Source organism: Ovis aries, chromosome 2 (genome assembly GCF_016772045.2).
Source record: "Ovis aries strain OAR_USU_Benz2616 breed Rambouillet chromosome 2, ARS-UI_Ramb_v3.0, whole genome shotgun sequence".
Classification (NCBI taxonomy): domain Eukaryota; kingdom Metazoa; phylum Chordata; class Mammalia; order Artiodactyla; family Bovidae; genus Ovis; species Ovis aries.
This window is the reverse complement of record NC_056055.1, coordinates 198,974,324-198,991,824: the sequence shown is the minus strand read 5'-3', so window position 1 is coordinate 198,991,824 and position 17,501 is coordinate 198,974,324. Positions and strand designations below refer to the sequence as shown.

The 17,501-nt window shown below is 41.3% G+C and overlaps 1 protein-coding gene across 7 annotated transcripts in view; it reads right to left on the bottom strand.

Annotated features, from left to right (window-relative positions):
- Positions 1-16,710, bottom strand: part of CCDC150 (coiled-coil domain containing 150) — a 99,035-nt gene extending 82,325 nt beyond the window's left edge. For 6 of the 7 annotated variants that reach the window (XM_042244015.2, XM_042244019.2, XM_042244017.1 and 3 more), the window contains exons 1-5: positions 16,666-16,710; positions 7,392-7,555; positions 4,606-4,826; positions 4,311-4,489; positions 1,551-1,619 (exon numbers count right to left, since the gene is read on the bottom strand). In XM_042244015.2, coding sequence (XP_042099949.1) covers positions 1,551-1,619; positions 4,311-4,489; positions 4,606-4,826; positions 7,392-7,549 — 627 coding nt within the window. In that variant the 5' untranslated portion in view covers positions 7,550-7,555; positions 16,666-16,710. Of the gene's footprint in view, positions 1-1,550; positions 1,620-4,310; positions 4,490-4,605; positions 4,827-7,368; positions 7,557-16,665 lie in introns of those variants that run through there. The other variant, XM_042244020.2, reaches the window with a different exon arrangement.
- Between the last annotated feature and the right edge of the window lie 791 nt (positions 16,711-17,501).

Sequence of the window (17,501 nt, the reverse complement as noted above, 5' to 3'; positions counted from 1 at the left end):
GGTAAAAACTCAAAACACTGGTGAGGATGTGGGACAATAGGAACTCTCATTCATTGCTGGTGGAAGTGCAACATGGTACAGTCATTGCAGGGCAGGTTGGCAGTTTTTTAGATACCTAAACACAAGCTTACCATATGATCCATCAATCATGCTCCTAGGTATTTATCCAAACGAGTTAACAACATGTCCAAAAGACAAAAAGACCCGCACATGAATGTTTATAGTAGTTTTACTCATGACTGCTAAACTTGGAAGGAACCAAGACATCCTTCAGTAGCTGAATGGATAAACTTTGGTACATCCAGACAATTGATTATTCTTCAGTGATAAAAATAAATGATCTATCAAACGATGAAAAGATATGGAGAATTTAAATACATATGCTAAATAAGTGAAAGAAGGCAGTCCAAAAAGGCAACATATTGTATGATTCCAACTACAGAGACAGTGAAAAGATTAGTGGTTGCCAGGTGCTTGGGAAAAAGGGGGTGGTGGTGATGAGTGTGTAAAGCAGAGGGTATTTTTAGGGCAGTGAAGTGGAGCTCTTTTGTATACTGTAATAAATTAAAAAATGAAACAATCTAAACTGTGGACTGAGTAATAATGCATCAATTCTGGTTCATAACCAAATATAACAAATCAAAGGCACCAGACTAATACAAAATGTTAATAATAACAGAAACTCGGGGGGTGGGGAGAAAGGGTATATGGGAACTCTGCCTATGTGCAATTTTTCTAAAAACTTAAAACAGCTCAAAAAAGTCTATTAAAATATCCAAAGTATTTTTTTAATGTGAAACAATATATTCCAGCAATGAACAATAATGCTTTTGTCAGCAATTACTGATAAATAAAGCACTTCACATAAAAGAATGTTCCAGATATAGCTACACTTACCACCTTAAGCACACTAAAATTTATAATTTTTAAAATACTATATCTATTTCTATTTTGTAGAACAGAATATTTTAAATATAATTTGATCCTTTTGATTTGGACTAATGTCAATTATTCTGTCAGGGAATACTGAGGTTTTTAGGACACTGTCAGGGTATATTGAGTTAGTAATTCTGACTCTTTCCACTGTTTTCAGCTGCAAAGTTTTAGTCCAACAACTTTTAGTAGCCACCTACTTCATAATTCCAATCTGTTATCTACTTAAATAGAGGCTGAAAGTTATAAGGTAAAATTAGATGAGCAGACTTATTAAAAGCTTTTTATTTTAAACGTTCAGTTAATGTGAAAGGTCCTTGTGTGAAGGGGCCCACTAACTCTAGTGGATGGGCAACTGCATGAGTTCCACGGTTACTGTTCCCTCCTGACTCAGAGAGCCCTTATTTCTTATTTCAGGTTTTATGGCATTATTGAGGTAAAAGGAAGTCTTAATGTCATATAAACGCAGGTGTAACTTCAAGCAGCATATTTTAAAAATCTTCCTGATAGTCACATTTTCTTCTTCAGTGGTTTCTTCTCACTCTATTCACTTTCTTCACTTCCCCCTCTACAATTCCAATGCCCCCTCCACCCCCTCAGCATCCTTTTTACCTTACCTCTTGAATTTTAAGGTTCATTTTACGTTTTGTGGTCTTCAGTTCCTCTTCAATAATAGCTGCATTCTTCTAAAAATAGAAGTAGAAAAGGTTCTAAAATCTGACAGGAATAAACTGTCCATGCTGCTGCTGCTGCTGCTGCTGCTAAGTCACTTCAGTCATGTCCAACTCTGTGCGACCCCAGAAACGGCAGCCCACCAGGCTCCGCCGTCCCTGGGATTCTCCAGGCAAGAACACTGGAGTGGGTTTCCATTTCCTTCTCCAATGCATGAAAGTGAAAAGTGAAAGTGAAGTTGCTCAGTTGTGTCCAACTTTTCGCGATCCCATGGACTGCAGCCTACCAGGCCTCTCCATCCATGGGATTTTCCTGGCAAGAATACTGGAGTGGGGTGCCATTGCCTTCTCCAAAACTGTCCATAGGTATATCAAATCTAGACTTTTGGGGGAAATCCATAAAAGCTATTCTGACTACAGTTATAAATACTTCTTAATATGAATCTAAAGAAATTATTACAATGAGATATTTAAAGTTATTTTATTACTGTGATTCATGACTTCTATCATTTTCCCTTTTAGATCATTAAAAAATGATTAGTCACAGGTACCTCCTGTGTAAAATTCAATCATCAGAGGAAAACCTGGTAATGCTAGATATTTTTCTTATGGGATGTATTCCTGTTTTGTTTTTTTTTTTTAAGTACTCTATTTCTTCTAGGGCTTCCCTGGTGGCTCAAAGGTAAAGAATCTGCCTGCCAAGGCAGGAGACATGGGTTTGATCCCTGGGTCAGGAAGATCCCCTGGAGAAGGAAATGGTAACGCACTCCAGCATTCTTGTCTGGGAAATCCCACAGACAGAGAAGCCTGGCAGCATACAGTCCATGGGGGTCACAAAAAGTCAGATACTACTTAGAGACTAAAATAACAAACATCATTTCTTCTAGCCTCAAATATGCTTAGGAGTTGAGGATGAAAAACATAGCTTTCACTAGTCATTCTTTCATAAGATGTAAAACCTCAGATGAATAAAGCACTTCACATAAGAGAATGTTCCTGATATAGCTACACTTATAGAGTCATCTATGCCTTCTTCCCTACCTTGAGCCCCTGCCCAATACCATATTCCAGCATACCTTTCTTTTCAACATGCCACAACTGTAGTTCAGACCTAATAAGGTCTATGCCTCAAATAATGCAATGGATTCCTAACCGGTTTTCCTGTCTCCAGTCTCTCTTCCTATAATTGATACTCTATACCAGGGACCCCCAACCCCTGGGGCCATGGACCAGTACTGGCCTGTGGGGTGTTAGAAACTGGGCTGCACAGCAGGAGGTGAGCATTGGGTAAGGGAGGGAAGCTTCCACTGTGTCTATAGCCGCTCCCCATCACTCACCTTACTGCCTGAGCTTTGTGTCCCGTCAGATCAGCGGCAGCATGAGATTCTCAGAGAAGCATGAACCCTACCATGAACTGCACATGTGAGGGATCTAGGCTGCGTGCTTCTTAGGAGAACCTAATGCCTGATGATCTGAGGTGGAGCTGAGGCGGTGGTGCTAACAATGGAGAGCAGCTGCAAATACAGATGATCAGTAGCACAATCAGTGTGCTTGAATCATCCTGAAACCATCCCCATGGAAAAACTGTCTTCCAGGAAACCATTCCCTAGCACCCAGAAGGGTGGGGACTGCTGTCCTATACTATTTCTGGATTAGTTTTATTTTCATTATGTCACTTTCTTATCTCTGGAGAAGGAAATGGCAACCCACTCCACTACTCTTGCCTGGAAAATCCCATGGACGGAGGAGTGTGGTAGGCTATAGTCAATGGGGTCACAAAGAGTCGGACACGACTTCACTTTCTTATCAAAAATCTTAGTCACTCCCTCAAAGACCAAGCCCAACTACTTGATTACCCTTGATTTTGAGATCCTTCACAAAGTTAGCCCTAGCTGATTTCCAATTTACCTCACACAAACAAATCTTCACTCTGGTCAGGCTAGCCTATGCATCTCCCCCTAACTGCATCCAGTAGAAAGATGCAGGTTCCCAAATCTGAGCTACAGGAAGAATACAGGGAAGTGTGATCTCAGAGAAGTGACCTCTCTCTGGGCCCCAGTCCTCTCATCACTAAAATAAGGACAATACCCTAACCTTGAGGTTTTGCAGAGATTAAGCAAAGTAACATGTTTTAAACAAAACAATCTCTGTTATACTGCCTGGCCTATGGAGGGAAGACAACTTTCTTTCCTTAGTCTTTATTTTTTGCTGCCTCTGTGAGCGCTCTTTGAAATGTCCACACCTCTCCGCTTTACCTTCTAAAGGTTCAGCTCAGGTCCTGTCTCTTCTTTGAAGTCTAGCCTAATCTGTTCTAGACAAGACATGTACATCTTCTTAAATCTGCCTGAACATAAAACACTTAGCTGGCAATATTGGCTTACATTTGTCCTTTAATATTATTTCTTATACTCTTATCTTTTCTCTTTAGTTTCCTGTTATGCCTTGTTCTCCCAGTAAGCATATAAGCTTTTGAAGAACGCAGACTCCCTTACACCTCTGGGTCCTCAAAAGTCATATAGAAGAGATCTATAAATATTCAGTTACTAATAGCACACAATGCTTTACACTATCGATGGAGATAAATTTCAAATGTCAAGAATTCTCACATCAACATCACCTATTCTTAAAAGACAGTTTTTTGGGTCTGTTGCCTCCTCCAGCTAACACATAATGGTGAATTTGTCATCCAGAACTTTGGACACAAACCTTTGTCTCAGAGGCAATCTCCAGAGTCGCAGTCAACCTCTGCACCTCATCTTGTGCTTTGTCTTCCTCCTCTTTTACATCTCGCAGTTGCTGGCGCAAATTCATCACTTCCAGTTGCAACAGCTTGAGGTCCTTGGAATGCTCCTCCTGTATTGTATTCAGTCTTTCCTTCAGAAAATCTACCAGACAGGACAGAAGGGTCATCAAGCAGCTTAAAGAAGGTGAGGAAAAGAATCACAAACTCATCAAGCACCCACACAGGACCAAATTTCTGGTGATTCTCTTCTCTCTGTACCTGTTTTCTGTGGGTTCAAATCCTTTTCAGTTTGCAGACGGAAGATGTTCATCTTCAAGGACTGGATGAGACTTTCCAGACGGCACATTCGATTGACCAGGAACTCACAGTTCTTCCACAAAATATTTGTTTTTCCTGAACAAATTATCTCATTCTGGACAGGTCTAGTGATGTTCTGGCTCACAGGTTGTTCTAAACATTCTGGAGTTTCCAACTGGCCCCTGGACAAAGATGCCAATGTAACAATATTATAAAGTAATCCCAACCATGGAGTTAGAACTGGACATGGAACAACAGACTGGTTCCAAATAGGAAAAGGAGTAGGTCAAGGCTGTATATTGTCACCCTGCTTATTTAACTTCTATGCAGAGTACATCATGAGAAACGCTGGGCTGGATGAAGCATAAGCTGGAATCAAGATTGCCAAGAGAAATATCAATAACCTCAGATATGCAGATGATACCACCCTTATGGCAGAAAGTGAAGAAAAGAGCCTCTTGGAGAAAGTGAAAGAGGAGAGTAAAAAAGTTGGGTTAAGGCTCAACATTCAGAAAATGAAGATCATGGCATCCAGTCCCATGACTTCACGGGAAATAGATGGGGAAACAGTGGAAACAATGACAGACTTTATTTTTTGTGGCTCCAAAATCACTGCAGATGGTGACTGCAGCCATGAAATTAAAAGATGCTTGCTCCTTGGAAGAAAACTTATGACCAACCTAGACAGCATATTGAAAAGCAGAGATATTACTTTGCCAACAAAGGTCCATCTAGTCAAGGTTATGGTTTTCCCAGTAGTCACATACGGACATGAGAGTTAAACTATAAAGAAAGCTGAGCATGGAAGAATTGATGCTTTTGAACTGTGGTGTTGGAGAAGACTCTTGAGAGTACCTTGGACTGCAAGGAGATCCAACCAGTCCATCCTAAAGGAAATCAGTCCTGAATGTTCACTGGAAGGACTCATGTTGAAGCTGAAACTCCAATAATTTGGCCACCTGATGTGAAGAGCTGACTCATTTGAAAAGACCCTGATGCTGGGGAAAGATTGAAGGCGGGAGGACAAGGGGACAACAGAGGTTGAGATGGTTGGATGGCATCACCAACTCAGTGGACATGAGGCTGAATAAACTCTGGGTGTTGGTGATGGACTGGGAGGCCTGGTGTGCTACAGTCCATGGGGTCGTAAAGAGTTGGACATGACTGAGTGATTGAAGTGAAACTGAAACCATTGAGTCAATGTTGCATTTCTACTGAGAATAAACAGTAAGTTCTTTAGTTAACAAATAGCCTCTGATAGCCTCTGCAAATTTAACTATAGCAAGAACTATTAGGTAAATCCCATGGACAGAGGAGCCTGGTGGGCTAGAGTTCATGGGGTCACAAAGAATCAGACATGACTTAGCAACTAAATGACAACAGCTAGGTAAAGAGAATGAGACCAGTGTGGGATGGGTAAAAGTTACTGACATTTTAATGGTTATTTTAATCTGAATTTTTCGTAAACTTGCTTTGTATGTAAAAACAAGTGATACATAAAACATGCTAAATGCTAATTCTATAATAGAAAATTAAGAATTAGTTAGCATGGAGGCAATATACTCACATCCTTCTTAGAAAATTTTTAAACAAAGACATAATAAAAATTTCAATTTTGTTCTGACATACTCAACATTGGTACAATTTTAATCTTTTAAATGCTGAACAGTTATTTACTCTATAGGTGCTATAACACCAATCATACTAATTTTTGATCTTTATAAGAGACATTCAGGAAAATATATATATGTAATTTTTTTTAAATTTTTTAACTTTATTTTACTTTACAATACTGTATTGGTTCTGCCATACATTGACATGAATCCACCATGGGTGTACATGAGTTCCCAAACATGAACCCCCCTCCCACCTCCCACCCCATATCATCTCTCTGGTAATTTTAAAGAAAATCACACCAGTAAATTCAATATTGGCTGTGTAAGCACCCATATTCTTCAGGCCTTTAACAATCTAACTTTTAATGGGAATAACTTCTTCTATAGCACAAAGGAAAAACACAATTCTTTTTTTGAGTACTTCATTCTAAACTCAGAGAAGGCAACGGCACCCCACTCCAGTACTCTTGCCTGGAAAATCCCATGGACAGAGGAGCCTGGTAGGCTGCAGTCCATGGGGTCGCTAAGAGTTGGACACGACTGAGTGACTTCACTTTCACTTTTCACTCATATGCACTGGAGAAGGAAAGGGCAACCCACTCCAGTGTTCTTGCCTGGAGAATCCCAGGGACGGGGGAGCCTGGTGGGCTGCCATCTATGGGGTCGCACAGAGTCAGACATGACTGAAGTGACTTAGCAGCAACAGCATTCTAAACTATGAATTTTTTTTTAAGACTTAAAACCTCTCTCTTAATTTACAATAAATCTGGAGAAAGAAAATACAGATCATATTAATGGCATGAATCAAGTGAGATGTTAACCTTAACTAATATAAAAGTCTATTTTTACAAAAAGGATCAAATTTTCTAATTATGTAAATAATTACATTTGTTTTTAATCAAGTATTGAATATAACACTTTGAATACCTGTTTACAAGTGGTAGTAGTTCTATTATAGGCAGACAACCCTTTATCTTGCAAATATTTTCTAATTAATATTCTATTCAAAATGGATATTTCTCAATTATTTTCTAAATACTTATTTCAACTGCCAAACCATCCATACTGTGACTCTTTATTGTAACCAGTGAAGCAAAACTCAACCTACAGTGTTCATTTTTCATTTGCTACCTTTTGTCACCAAAGTCCAACATTATTAGGTCATCCCTCAGAGAACTGGTCTGTTCTTCAACTATTCTCATCCTTTGCTGAAGCACTGTGAATGTTTCAGAAGCTGTAGCATTGATGCGGGTTGGAGAGAGGACTGGTCTGGACATTGTAGTTTCCATATGCACCTGAGAATAAAGTTACAATATTAGTGTAGTTGATTATATTATTGTTCAAGATAGCAACTGCCGCTTTCTGTGGAGGATTATACATCCCTGCCCTGTTTAGCTTGGAAATGGCCATGTGTCCTGCTTTGGTCAATTAAATGTGGGCAGAAGCTTTAAGGAGCTTCCCCAGGTGGCTCAGTGATAAAGAATCCACTTGCAATGCAGAAGATGCACAGGAGATGAGGGTTTGATCCCTGGGTCAGGAAGATCCCTGGGTCAATAAGATCCCTGGAGAAGGGCATGGCAAGCCACTCTAGTACTCTTGTCTGGAAAATCCCATAGACAGAGGAGCCTGGTGAGCTATGGTCCATGGAGTTACAAAGGTCAAACACGACTGAAGCAACTGAACAGACACAGAGAAACTTTAAGAGCCAACTTGTCATTCATCAGCTCTTTCTTTTCCCTTCTCTGTAAGATGAGCAACATCCCAGATAGGGTCTTCTCCATAGGCTAAGATCCCAGAGTAAAGATGACGTGAGCAGAGCCGTGGCCCATCCATGACACACAGTGTGAGTGAGCAATAAACTTATGTTGTTATAATCCACAGATTGTTGGGTAGTTCGCTACTGATCACAGTCTATCCTGTCTGCTACTATTAGACATACATTAGGATCTATAACTTGGCTGAGGGAGTTATTACCTCTTTCATTACCAGCCATTTTCATTTTAACATGTTGTCACCCAAACTTTCTGATAAAAACAATTCTGCAGTACTTGGACCTCTGAGCAGTTGCCATAAAATAGATTCATCAAATACCTTGAAGCAGTGACTTTTAAAAATAACTTGCAAACTTCATAGCAAAGACTCTTCTACAGCTGCTGCTGCTGCTAAGTTGCTTCAGTCGTGTCTGACTCTATGTGACCCCATAGATGGCAGCCCACCAGACTCCCCCGTCCCTGGGATTCTCCAGGCAAGAACAGTGGAGTGGGTTGCCATTTCCTTCTACAGCTACTGACATCAAATTACCAGACTCCTCCCTCAGGAACACACAAGAGTAACTGGGAGTAGCGACACTACTCTTTCACGTATTAATTACAGAAGTAGAATTAGCTTAAAAGCATTCTTACCACTGAATCACATTTCCAAAGTTCAATGACAAGATCAGTGATGGAAACTTTAAGAACATTTTCCTGTAACTCCATCCTGTACAGACATTTCCACACTAAACAAACTGTAAACCTTAACCATCACTAGCAATACTGTACCTATGAGAATGTGCTCACAAAGGCCCCACTTGGGATATTATTAACACATCTTTCTCCCCAACTTGGTGTGTAACTACTCTCTCTTCTCCTTACCTCCCAGGCAATGGAAGTGGGGACTACCTCAGGTTCAAGTCACTGAAGATGGTCCCCAGGAACCAATGAAGGAATTAAGTAAGTCTTAAAATTGATGGCAGGATTTAAGAACCATGGCAGGGGTGGGGGAGCACTGTGGCAAGGCTGAGCTTCTTGCCAACGTAATATTGCTATAGCCATTGAAGACATTTTCTCATCATGGAATAGCTCTTCAATTACCTTCTATCTTTCCCCTACAGGTCCCAGAGAATGGCTTTTCTATTTCTTTTTACTTAAATAAAAGGAAAAAACTTTATTGAGGAACGTTATTGTTCAGTTGCTAACGCATGTCCAACTCTGTGATTCCCATGGACTGAAGCATGCCAGGCTCCTCTGTCCTTCATTATCGCCTGGTATTTGCTCAAATCATTGCTAACAAATATAAAATTGAATATATATAAAGTGTATATGTGATTTGACATACATATACTTTCCAGAATGTTTACCAAAATCAAAATAATTACATCCACAAAATTAACAACCTTGTATAGTTAATGTAGCTAACTTTTGTTTAAGCAAGAATGCTTAAAGACCTTCTCACAGTAACTGTCAAATATACAATCTCATTTCTACAGTCACCACGTTATACACTGCTGCTGCTAAGTAACTTCAGTAATGTCCGACTCTGTAAGACCCCATAGACGGCACCCCACCAGGCTCCACCATCCCTGGGATTCTCCAGGCAAGGACACTGGAGGGGGTTGCCACTTCCTTCTCCAATGCATGAAAGTGAAAAGTGAAAGGGGAAGTCGGGTCTGACTCTTAGCGACCCCATGGACTGCAGCCTACCCGGCTCCTCTGTCCATGGGATTCTCCAGGCAAGAGTACTGGAGTGGGGTGCCATCGCCTTCTCCCCACCATGTTATACACTAGATCCTCTTATTTGAAAAGGCTTTGGAAGGAATGATGCTAAAGCTGAAACTCCAGTACTTTGGCCACCTCATGCGAAGAGTTGACTCATTGGAAAAGACTCTGATGCTGGGAGGGATTGGGGGCAGGAGGAGAAGGGGACGACAGAGGATGAGATGGCTGGATGGCGTCACTGACTCGATGGACGTAAGTCTGAGTGAACTCCGGGAGTTGGTGATGGACAGGGAGGCCTGGTGTGCTGCGATTCATGGGGTCGCAAAGAGTCAGACATGACCGAGCGACTGAACTGAACTTACAGAATGGGACAAAATATTTGCAAACCATATTAAAGGGCTAATATCCGAAGTATATAAAGAACACATATAGTGGAGTAGCCAAGAAACAATACAATTAAAAAATGGGCAGAGGATCTGAAAAGACACTTTTCTATTGAAGGTTTACAGGTGGCGAACAGGTACATGAAATGATGCTTATCATCACTAATCATCAGAGAAACAAAACCACAAGATAGCAGCTCACATCTGTTAGAATGGCTATTTTTTTTTTGATTTTTATTTTTTTAATTTTAGTTTTTATTTTTATATATATATATTTTACTTTACAATACTGTATTGGTTTTCCATACATTGACATGAATCCACCACAGGTGTACATGAGTTCCCAATCCTGAACCCACCCTCCCTATTTTTTTAAAAAACAAAAGACAACAAACATTGGCACAGATGTGAAGAAAAGGGAATTTTATGCACTGTTGGTGGGACTGTAAACTGGTACAGACATAATGGAAAATGGTACGGAAATTCCTCAAAAAATTAAAAATGAACTACCAGAAGATCCAGCAATCCCACTCTTGGGTAAATATCTGAAGGAAATAAAGTTAGTATCTTAAGAAGTATCTGCATTTCCATGTTCACTGTACCAGTATTTAGAACAGCCAAGATATGGAAACAACCTAGATGTCCTTCAGTAGATGAATAAAGATGCAATTTATAATGTTATTCAGCCACATGAAAGGCCATCCTGCCATTCGAAGGATGAATCTGGAGGGCATGTGCTAAGTGAACTAAGCTGGACAGAGGAAAAGAAAAGTATGTGATATCACTCATATATGGAATCTAAACACCAAACCAATGGAAAAAAAAAAAATCCAATTTCATAGAAACAGAATAGAATGGTGGTTGCCAGGGGCTATGGGAAATGGAATGATGAAGGTCAAAGTGTACAAATTTTCTTTTTAGTCTCATTTTATGCTTCTGATCAAGATTTCACTCCTTTGTGCTCCTCTATAAAACACAAGCAATACGTGGACCATGAACTTCCTGATGTTCAAGCTGGTTTTAGAAAAGGCACAGGAACCACAGATGAAATTGCCAACATCAGCTGGATCATGGGAAAAGCAAGAGAGTTCCAGAAAAACATCTATTTCTGCTTTATTGACTATGCCAAAGCCTTTGACTGTGTGGATCACAAGAAACTGTGGAAAATTCTGAAAGAGATGGGAATACCAGACCACCTGACCTGCCTCTTGAGAAATCTGTATGCAGGTCAGGAAGCAACAGTTAGAACTGGACATGGAACAACAGACTGGTTCCAAATAGGAAAAGGAGTACGTCAAGGCTGTATATTGTCACCCTGCTTATTTAACTTCTATGCAGAGTACATCATGAGAAACTCTGGGCTGGAAGAAGCACAAGCTGGAATCAAGATTGCCGAGAGAAATATCAATAACCTCAGATATGCAGATGACACCACCCTTATGGCAGAAAGTGAAGAGGAACTAAAAAGCCTCTTGATGAAAATGAAAGAGGAGAGTGAAAAAGTTGGCTTAAAGCTCAACATTCAGAAAACAAAGATCATGCCATCCGGTCCCATCACTTCATGGGAAATAGATGGGGAAACAGTGGAAACAATGTCTGACTTTATTTTTGGGGGCTCCCAAATCACTGCAGATGGTGATTGCAGCCATGAAATTAAAAGACGCTTACTCCTTGGAAGAAAAGTTATGACCAACCTAGATAGTATATTCAAAAGCAGAGACACTACTTTGCCGACTAAGGTCCATCTAGTCAAGGCTATGGTTTTTCCAGTGGTCATGTATGGATGTGAGAGTTGGACTGTGAAGACGGCTGAGCGCCGAAGGATTGATGCTTTTGAACTGTGGTGTTGGAGAAGACTCTTGAGAGTCCCTTGGACTGCAAGGAGATCCAACCAGTCCATTCTGAAGGAGATCAGACCTGGGATTTCTTTGGAAGGAATGATGCTAAAGCTGAAACTCCAGTACTTTGGCCACCTCATGAGAAGAGTTGACTCATTGGAAAAGACTCATGCTGGGAGGGATTGGGGGCAGGAGGAGAAGGGGACGACAGAGGATGAGATGGCTGGATGGCATCACTGACTTGATGGATGTGAGTCTGAGTGAACTCCGGGAGTTGGTGATGGACAGGGAGGCCTGGTGTGCTGCGATTCATGGGGTCGCAAAGAGTCGGACATGACTGAGCGACTGAACTGAACTGATAAAACATAATGCGTTTCTCACACACATAACCTTTCTGAATTCTTTAACAGATTCTCTGTTAAGAATCAGCTTAAGGATATGGCATAAAGAAACTTTTATGTTTTCAATGCATTCTTAAAAGGAAAGACAAAAGTACAGGCAGGTATCAGTGGAGTCTCTGGATACACAAAGATAGGAAGTGAGATTTATCTACATTTCTGGGAAAAAGCCATATTTCGAGATTCCTGCTCGGGTCACCACATGAGCAAGGACAGTGGTCCTCAGGTAATAGAAGAACCACAAGACAAACCCCAGGACTGGTTCTACTGCCATGAAACGAGGGCCAGGGTTGGGGGAACCACCAATAGTAGAGGGTGGGGAGAAAATGGAGGAGTAGCAATGAAAAACACAACATGGATTTACCCTCCATTCCATGTTCTTTCACCTGCTGTCTGGCTACTGCCAACATAGAAATAAACCAGACAAAGGGTTGTGAGATAAAGTAAGAAAAGGGTGTTTAATCTGGTTTGTGATAGACAGCTGGCTCCTTTGTCCTCTCTCTCCAAAAGAAGTTGAAAAGTTCACATCTTCACCCTCCCTTATAGCTGGCACATCCAGGTGACATGTTTTGGCCAGTGAGGCTTTAGGCAGTTTTCAAGAAGCTTCTGGGAAGATGTTTTTTCCTGATAAAAAGAACAGAAATGATGGCACCAGTCCTTCCCTCCTCCTGTGTGAAGCCCAGAGCTCTGAAGGCTCTCAGAAAAGTCAGCCATGCAGTGCCTCGCTGTTAAATATAAACAAAGCCAGGGATCACCAGCATCTTAGAACATGCAAAAGGCCACAGTAACTCAGATTAACCTGACATTTAAAAGTAGTAACCTCCGAACTTTGCTTATGTGAGAAATATAAACTTTCGTTAGTCATTTTTTCCTGTTTCTTGCAACAATAGTATTCCTGGGATACACAGTAGTCCCAGGTAATAGCTGGTAGACAAATGAGGAGGAGGAGGACTTAAAGAAAATGACAAGCGGTGCCTGAGATGGGAGGGAAGGTCAATTTTGGGGGCAACTTGTTATGCCCAGGGAGCTGGTTATAATAAAAAGGATTGTCTGTTTAAAAGAAGTCAGACAAAAATACTAACACAGATATAAAAGTTCATTTTTGGAAAAAAAAAATACAGAAAATGGATTATGAGTTCCCCATCTAGTTTTAGCAGGATGTAGATTTCCACTTAAATTTTTTTCATGTAATTATTGAAATGTCATAGTTTTGCTGCTATTTCCTCAAGGTACCCATAGTATGTACAAAATGCTTACATTACTTTACAGGATGTGCATGCATTCAGCCAAAAAAACAAGATGAAAAACAACTCAAGTTGCTTCATTTGCTTAGCGAAAAGAAAAGTCTATATACGTTTAGGTAAGAATTTGATTGGCATCATCGCTCACACCCACCTGAACCTGAACTATACTGGAGCTTCTCAGGCTTCTGGAAAGAAAAAAATACTCTCAAACAAAAAGGAAGAATAAACTTGGCCCCCAGCCTCTGAGGGACAGGAGGTTTATAGAAAACTCATCCTAAAGGAGGAGAGATCGAGATGCCTGGGCCACCAACTGATGGTGTGCAGGCGATCTAGTTTTTGTGTGAAATATATGGCGTTGTCCCCAAAATATTCTCTTAGTCTATCACTGAGGTTCAGGTCATTTAAGAGGTTGATTCAAAAACTAAACAAGCCAATTATCCGTCGGAGGATTTATTACAAACAGGTCTCAGGGTTAGTTTAAAATTCTTCCCATCCCCTCTCCACATGGGGAAACCAACAATGTTAAGGTCAGGAGAATCCTCAGAAACAAAGCAGCCAATGATGGCCTAGCAGTAACAGCAAAGACAGCGTTAACATCCACCAAGAAGTCCCTGAGAGCCTGTTAGAGTAAGGGTAAAGGAAGGACTTGAGATCAAGTGAAACTATTGAGCTCAGGTTTAGAGTCAGCGGAGACTCTCACTTTCACTGCAGATACTCCTACCCCTGCCTGTCCTCCCTTATCGGGTGGGTCCAAGCAAAGGCAACAGAGATACCATGCCCTCATACACAATCCACAGGCTACCTGGAGGCCAGTGGCCAGAACTTTATGATGTTATATTCAGTAGACTTGCAATTCTATAAGTTATTAAGTTATAATAGACTTTCAACTCTTTAACATAAGGGGATAGAAGCCATAACTTCTCTTACAACAAAAGAGCTTTAACTGCTAACATTCTAACAAAGAGACTATATAGCTTGAACTATCTGTGCTATGCTATTTCTGAAAAGGAGTAAATATCATTGAATGCAGCCTTGATCCTAAAATCTTGAAGTTTGAAAGCGACAATAATAAAAACACTAAGATATAAGCTTTTATTTTAAAAAAAGTTAATTCACAATTACTTTCACAAATATGTCATTATCAAATTAATACAGTTTGTTTAGGGAAAGTATTTTCAAAAAACTCAGGTTACCTCACTGAAAGCATGGCTTCAATAAGACAAATGTCATAAGCAATATCTAGTAAGTCAGGTGATTCTGAAAAGGCAACATTTGCTTTTGCAGACACGAGCTCCACTCTTCTATGTGGCAATAACTACAACTATATGCTATTGGTTCCAAAAACAGGCCAGGGACTCAGTGTTGCTTATCACAATCACTAAAAAATAATTTGGTAAGTAATATTGTCTTCATTAACTCATATGTCCAACAAACATTTCCTGAATGCCCATCATGAACCAGAAACTGTTTTGACACCAAGGAATACAGCAATGATCTAGACAGACAAACTCCTTGCTCTCCTGGAACTTATATTCCATATGAAGAAATAAGTTAAATGTTTAGTTTGTTCATTTGTGGTAAGTACAATGATGAAAAAGTTGGAAAGAAGATGGGATGGAGGCTGTGGTATAGACTGCCATTTTAAATAAAGTGCTCAAAGAAAGCCTCACTGAGATGTTATTTAAGGAAAGACCTGTGACAGAGGTGCAGGAATGAATGTGGATATCTGGGGACAGAAAAGTCCAGAAAAAATGAATATAGTGCAAAGACCTTAAGTCAGAATGTCTGATGGGTCTGCAAACAGCAAGGTTAGTTTGACTGGGGAGGACAAAGTGAAGGACAGAATACTGGGAGATGAGGTGAGAGGGACTGTGTTACACAGTGATTTATAGGCTATTGTAAAGGTCTGCCTTTATTCTCAGAGCGCTTGGAGGTTTTAGAATGGAGAAGTGCTGGGATCTAGCTTAACTTTTAACTGGATCACTCTGCCCAGATGGTAGCCAAGACAACAGAAAGATGGCAGAAAGACAACGGGAGTAGGAAAACCCACTGGAAAGCAACTACAATAATCCAGGGGAGATGCCGAGGGCTAGGACCAGGGTGCTTAAGCAACGGAACAGTAAGAAGTAAGAAGAGGTCAGTGCCCAGACATATTTTCAAGACAAGTTTGGCTCATAGATTAGGTGGGAAAGGAAGCACTGGAAGGAGGGTGTTGTCATTAATTGAGACAATGAAAAAGTCTATTAGGAAGAACAAGTTTTGGGGGAAAGATCAAGAGTTGTTTTAGAAATGTTTAATTTAAAACAGGAAAGATGCCCAATACATGACTGAACTTGTAGATATGGAGTCAGCAGAGACAGGTGGAATAGGGATATACATTTTGAAGTGGTCAACATGGCTTTTAAAGCCGTGGAGACTGGATAACAACAGAAAAGATTCAAAGACCTAGCCCTGGGCGCTCCGTGAGACTTTCAAGTCTGATTAACTCGAGCTTCACCTAAGGTCAGATTCTTAACCGCTTCTATCTCCAGAGCCGGACAGTACATGGGATATTGAGGGTAGCAAACGGGGATAGTTGAGCAAAAATTAAGTTGTTCCAACATAATTAGTAGCTAACAAGCAAGCGAAGGAAGATAACAGGTGGCAAAACTAAGAAATAATTAACGTCGAAATGGTTTTCCCAGGAACCTATAACGCCAACTTAACATGTAAAGAAAAGTTGTACTGAGGTTTATCGGCAGACCCTCTCTGGTGGCTATCCTTCCCTCGCTGGAGCCAGGTCAATGCAAACCTCGCTCCTAAACGGTTTTTAACCGAATCCAGTGCAGAAGTGCCATAAACCCCAGGATCTTGAGGTCAAGAGGGCGAGACTAAACTCCGCCAGCGAGGGGAGAGGGCGGCAGGGAGAGATGACGGGGGCCTTATCTGAGCCACCGACTCGCCTCCGATGACCCCGCATCTCCCAGCGCCCCGCAGCCTCACCCCACAGTCCTTCTGCCGCCCGTGGCTCTGTCGGGCATCAGGCAGGCTGGTTTCCATGGAACTAAGACTCCACTTTCTACCTACCCGCTCCCCGGCGCGGTAGCTCCCGTACGCAGGCGCACCCGTGGCAGGGCATGCCGGGAATCGCAGTTTTCCCGGCCCTACAGGGCCCTCCGCCCCGGGCGGGATCCAGGCCGGAATCCAGCGGCGCGCACGGAACGCACAGCCCAGTGACCCGGATGACGACAGGGCTCCATTGTGCTCGCGAGCCAGGCACGCCGGGATAGGTAGTTTCCGCCCACTCACCTCCCGGAGGTCCTACGGCGCCCGCTTTGCAGAGTTCAGCTTTTCCTCTCGGTGAGCCTGTGCTTTTGGGTTATTTGACACCCCACAGCAGACCAGAGTCCAAGAAAAGAAAATGTTTTTAGAAGGACGGAAAGTATCAAAATTTCCTGAACAATAGGAAAATAAGATTTTTTTAAATGAGTATAAAAAAATGGTAAAACCGAGCTCAAACATTTTTCCCAATAAAGAAAAAAACAGTCTCTCTTCATCCTTGATCATGATGGCCAGATCGAGAGTAAAACACCGGGGATCTGCTCTCTCGTCTTTGATCTCGTCAGCGTAATTTATTTCTTGCCTTGTGTACAGATTAGTAGGTATTTCTCAACGAGAGGGAGCGTTGAGAATAAAACTGCAGTCGTTTCTGAGTTTTAAGAGTGGGAATTCAAACTTAACGATGTCTTCTTCTACAGTGAAAAGACTGCGATTTTGCTTTAAGTAGCTGGGCAGGACACCTTTTACCAGCGCGAGGGCAGTTAAGCCATTCTTCTCGTCTCCCTGGGGTTGCAGCTGAGGATAATTTTCGCCCTCAAATGAATGCAGACGGATCCGAGATGAGTCCTCATTTGCCTAGCGAG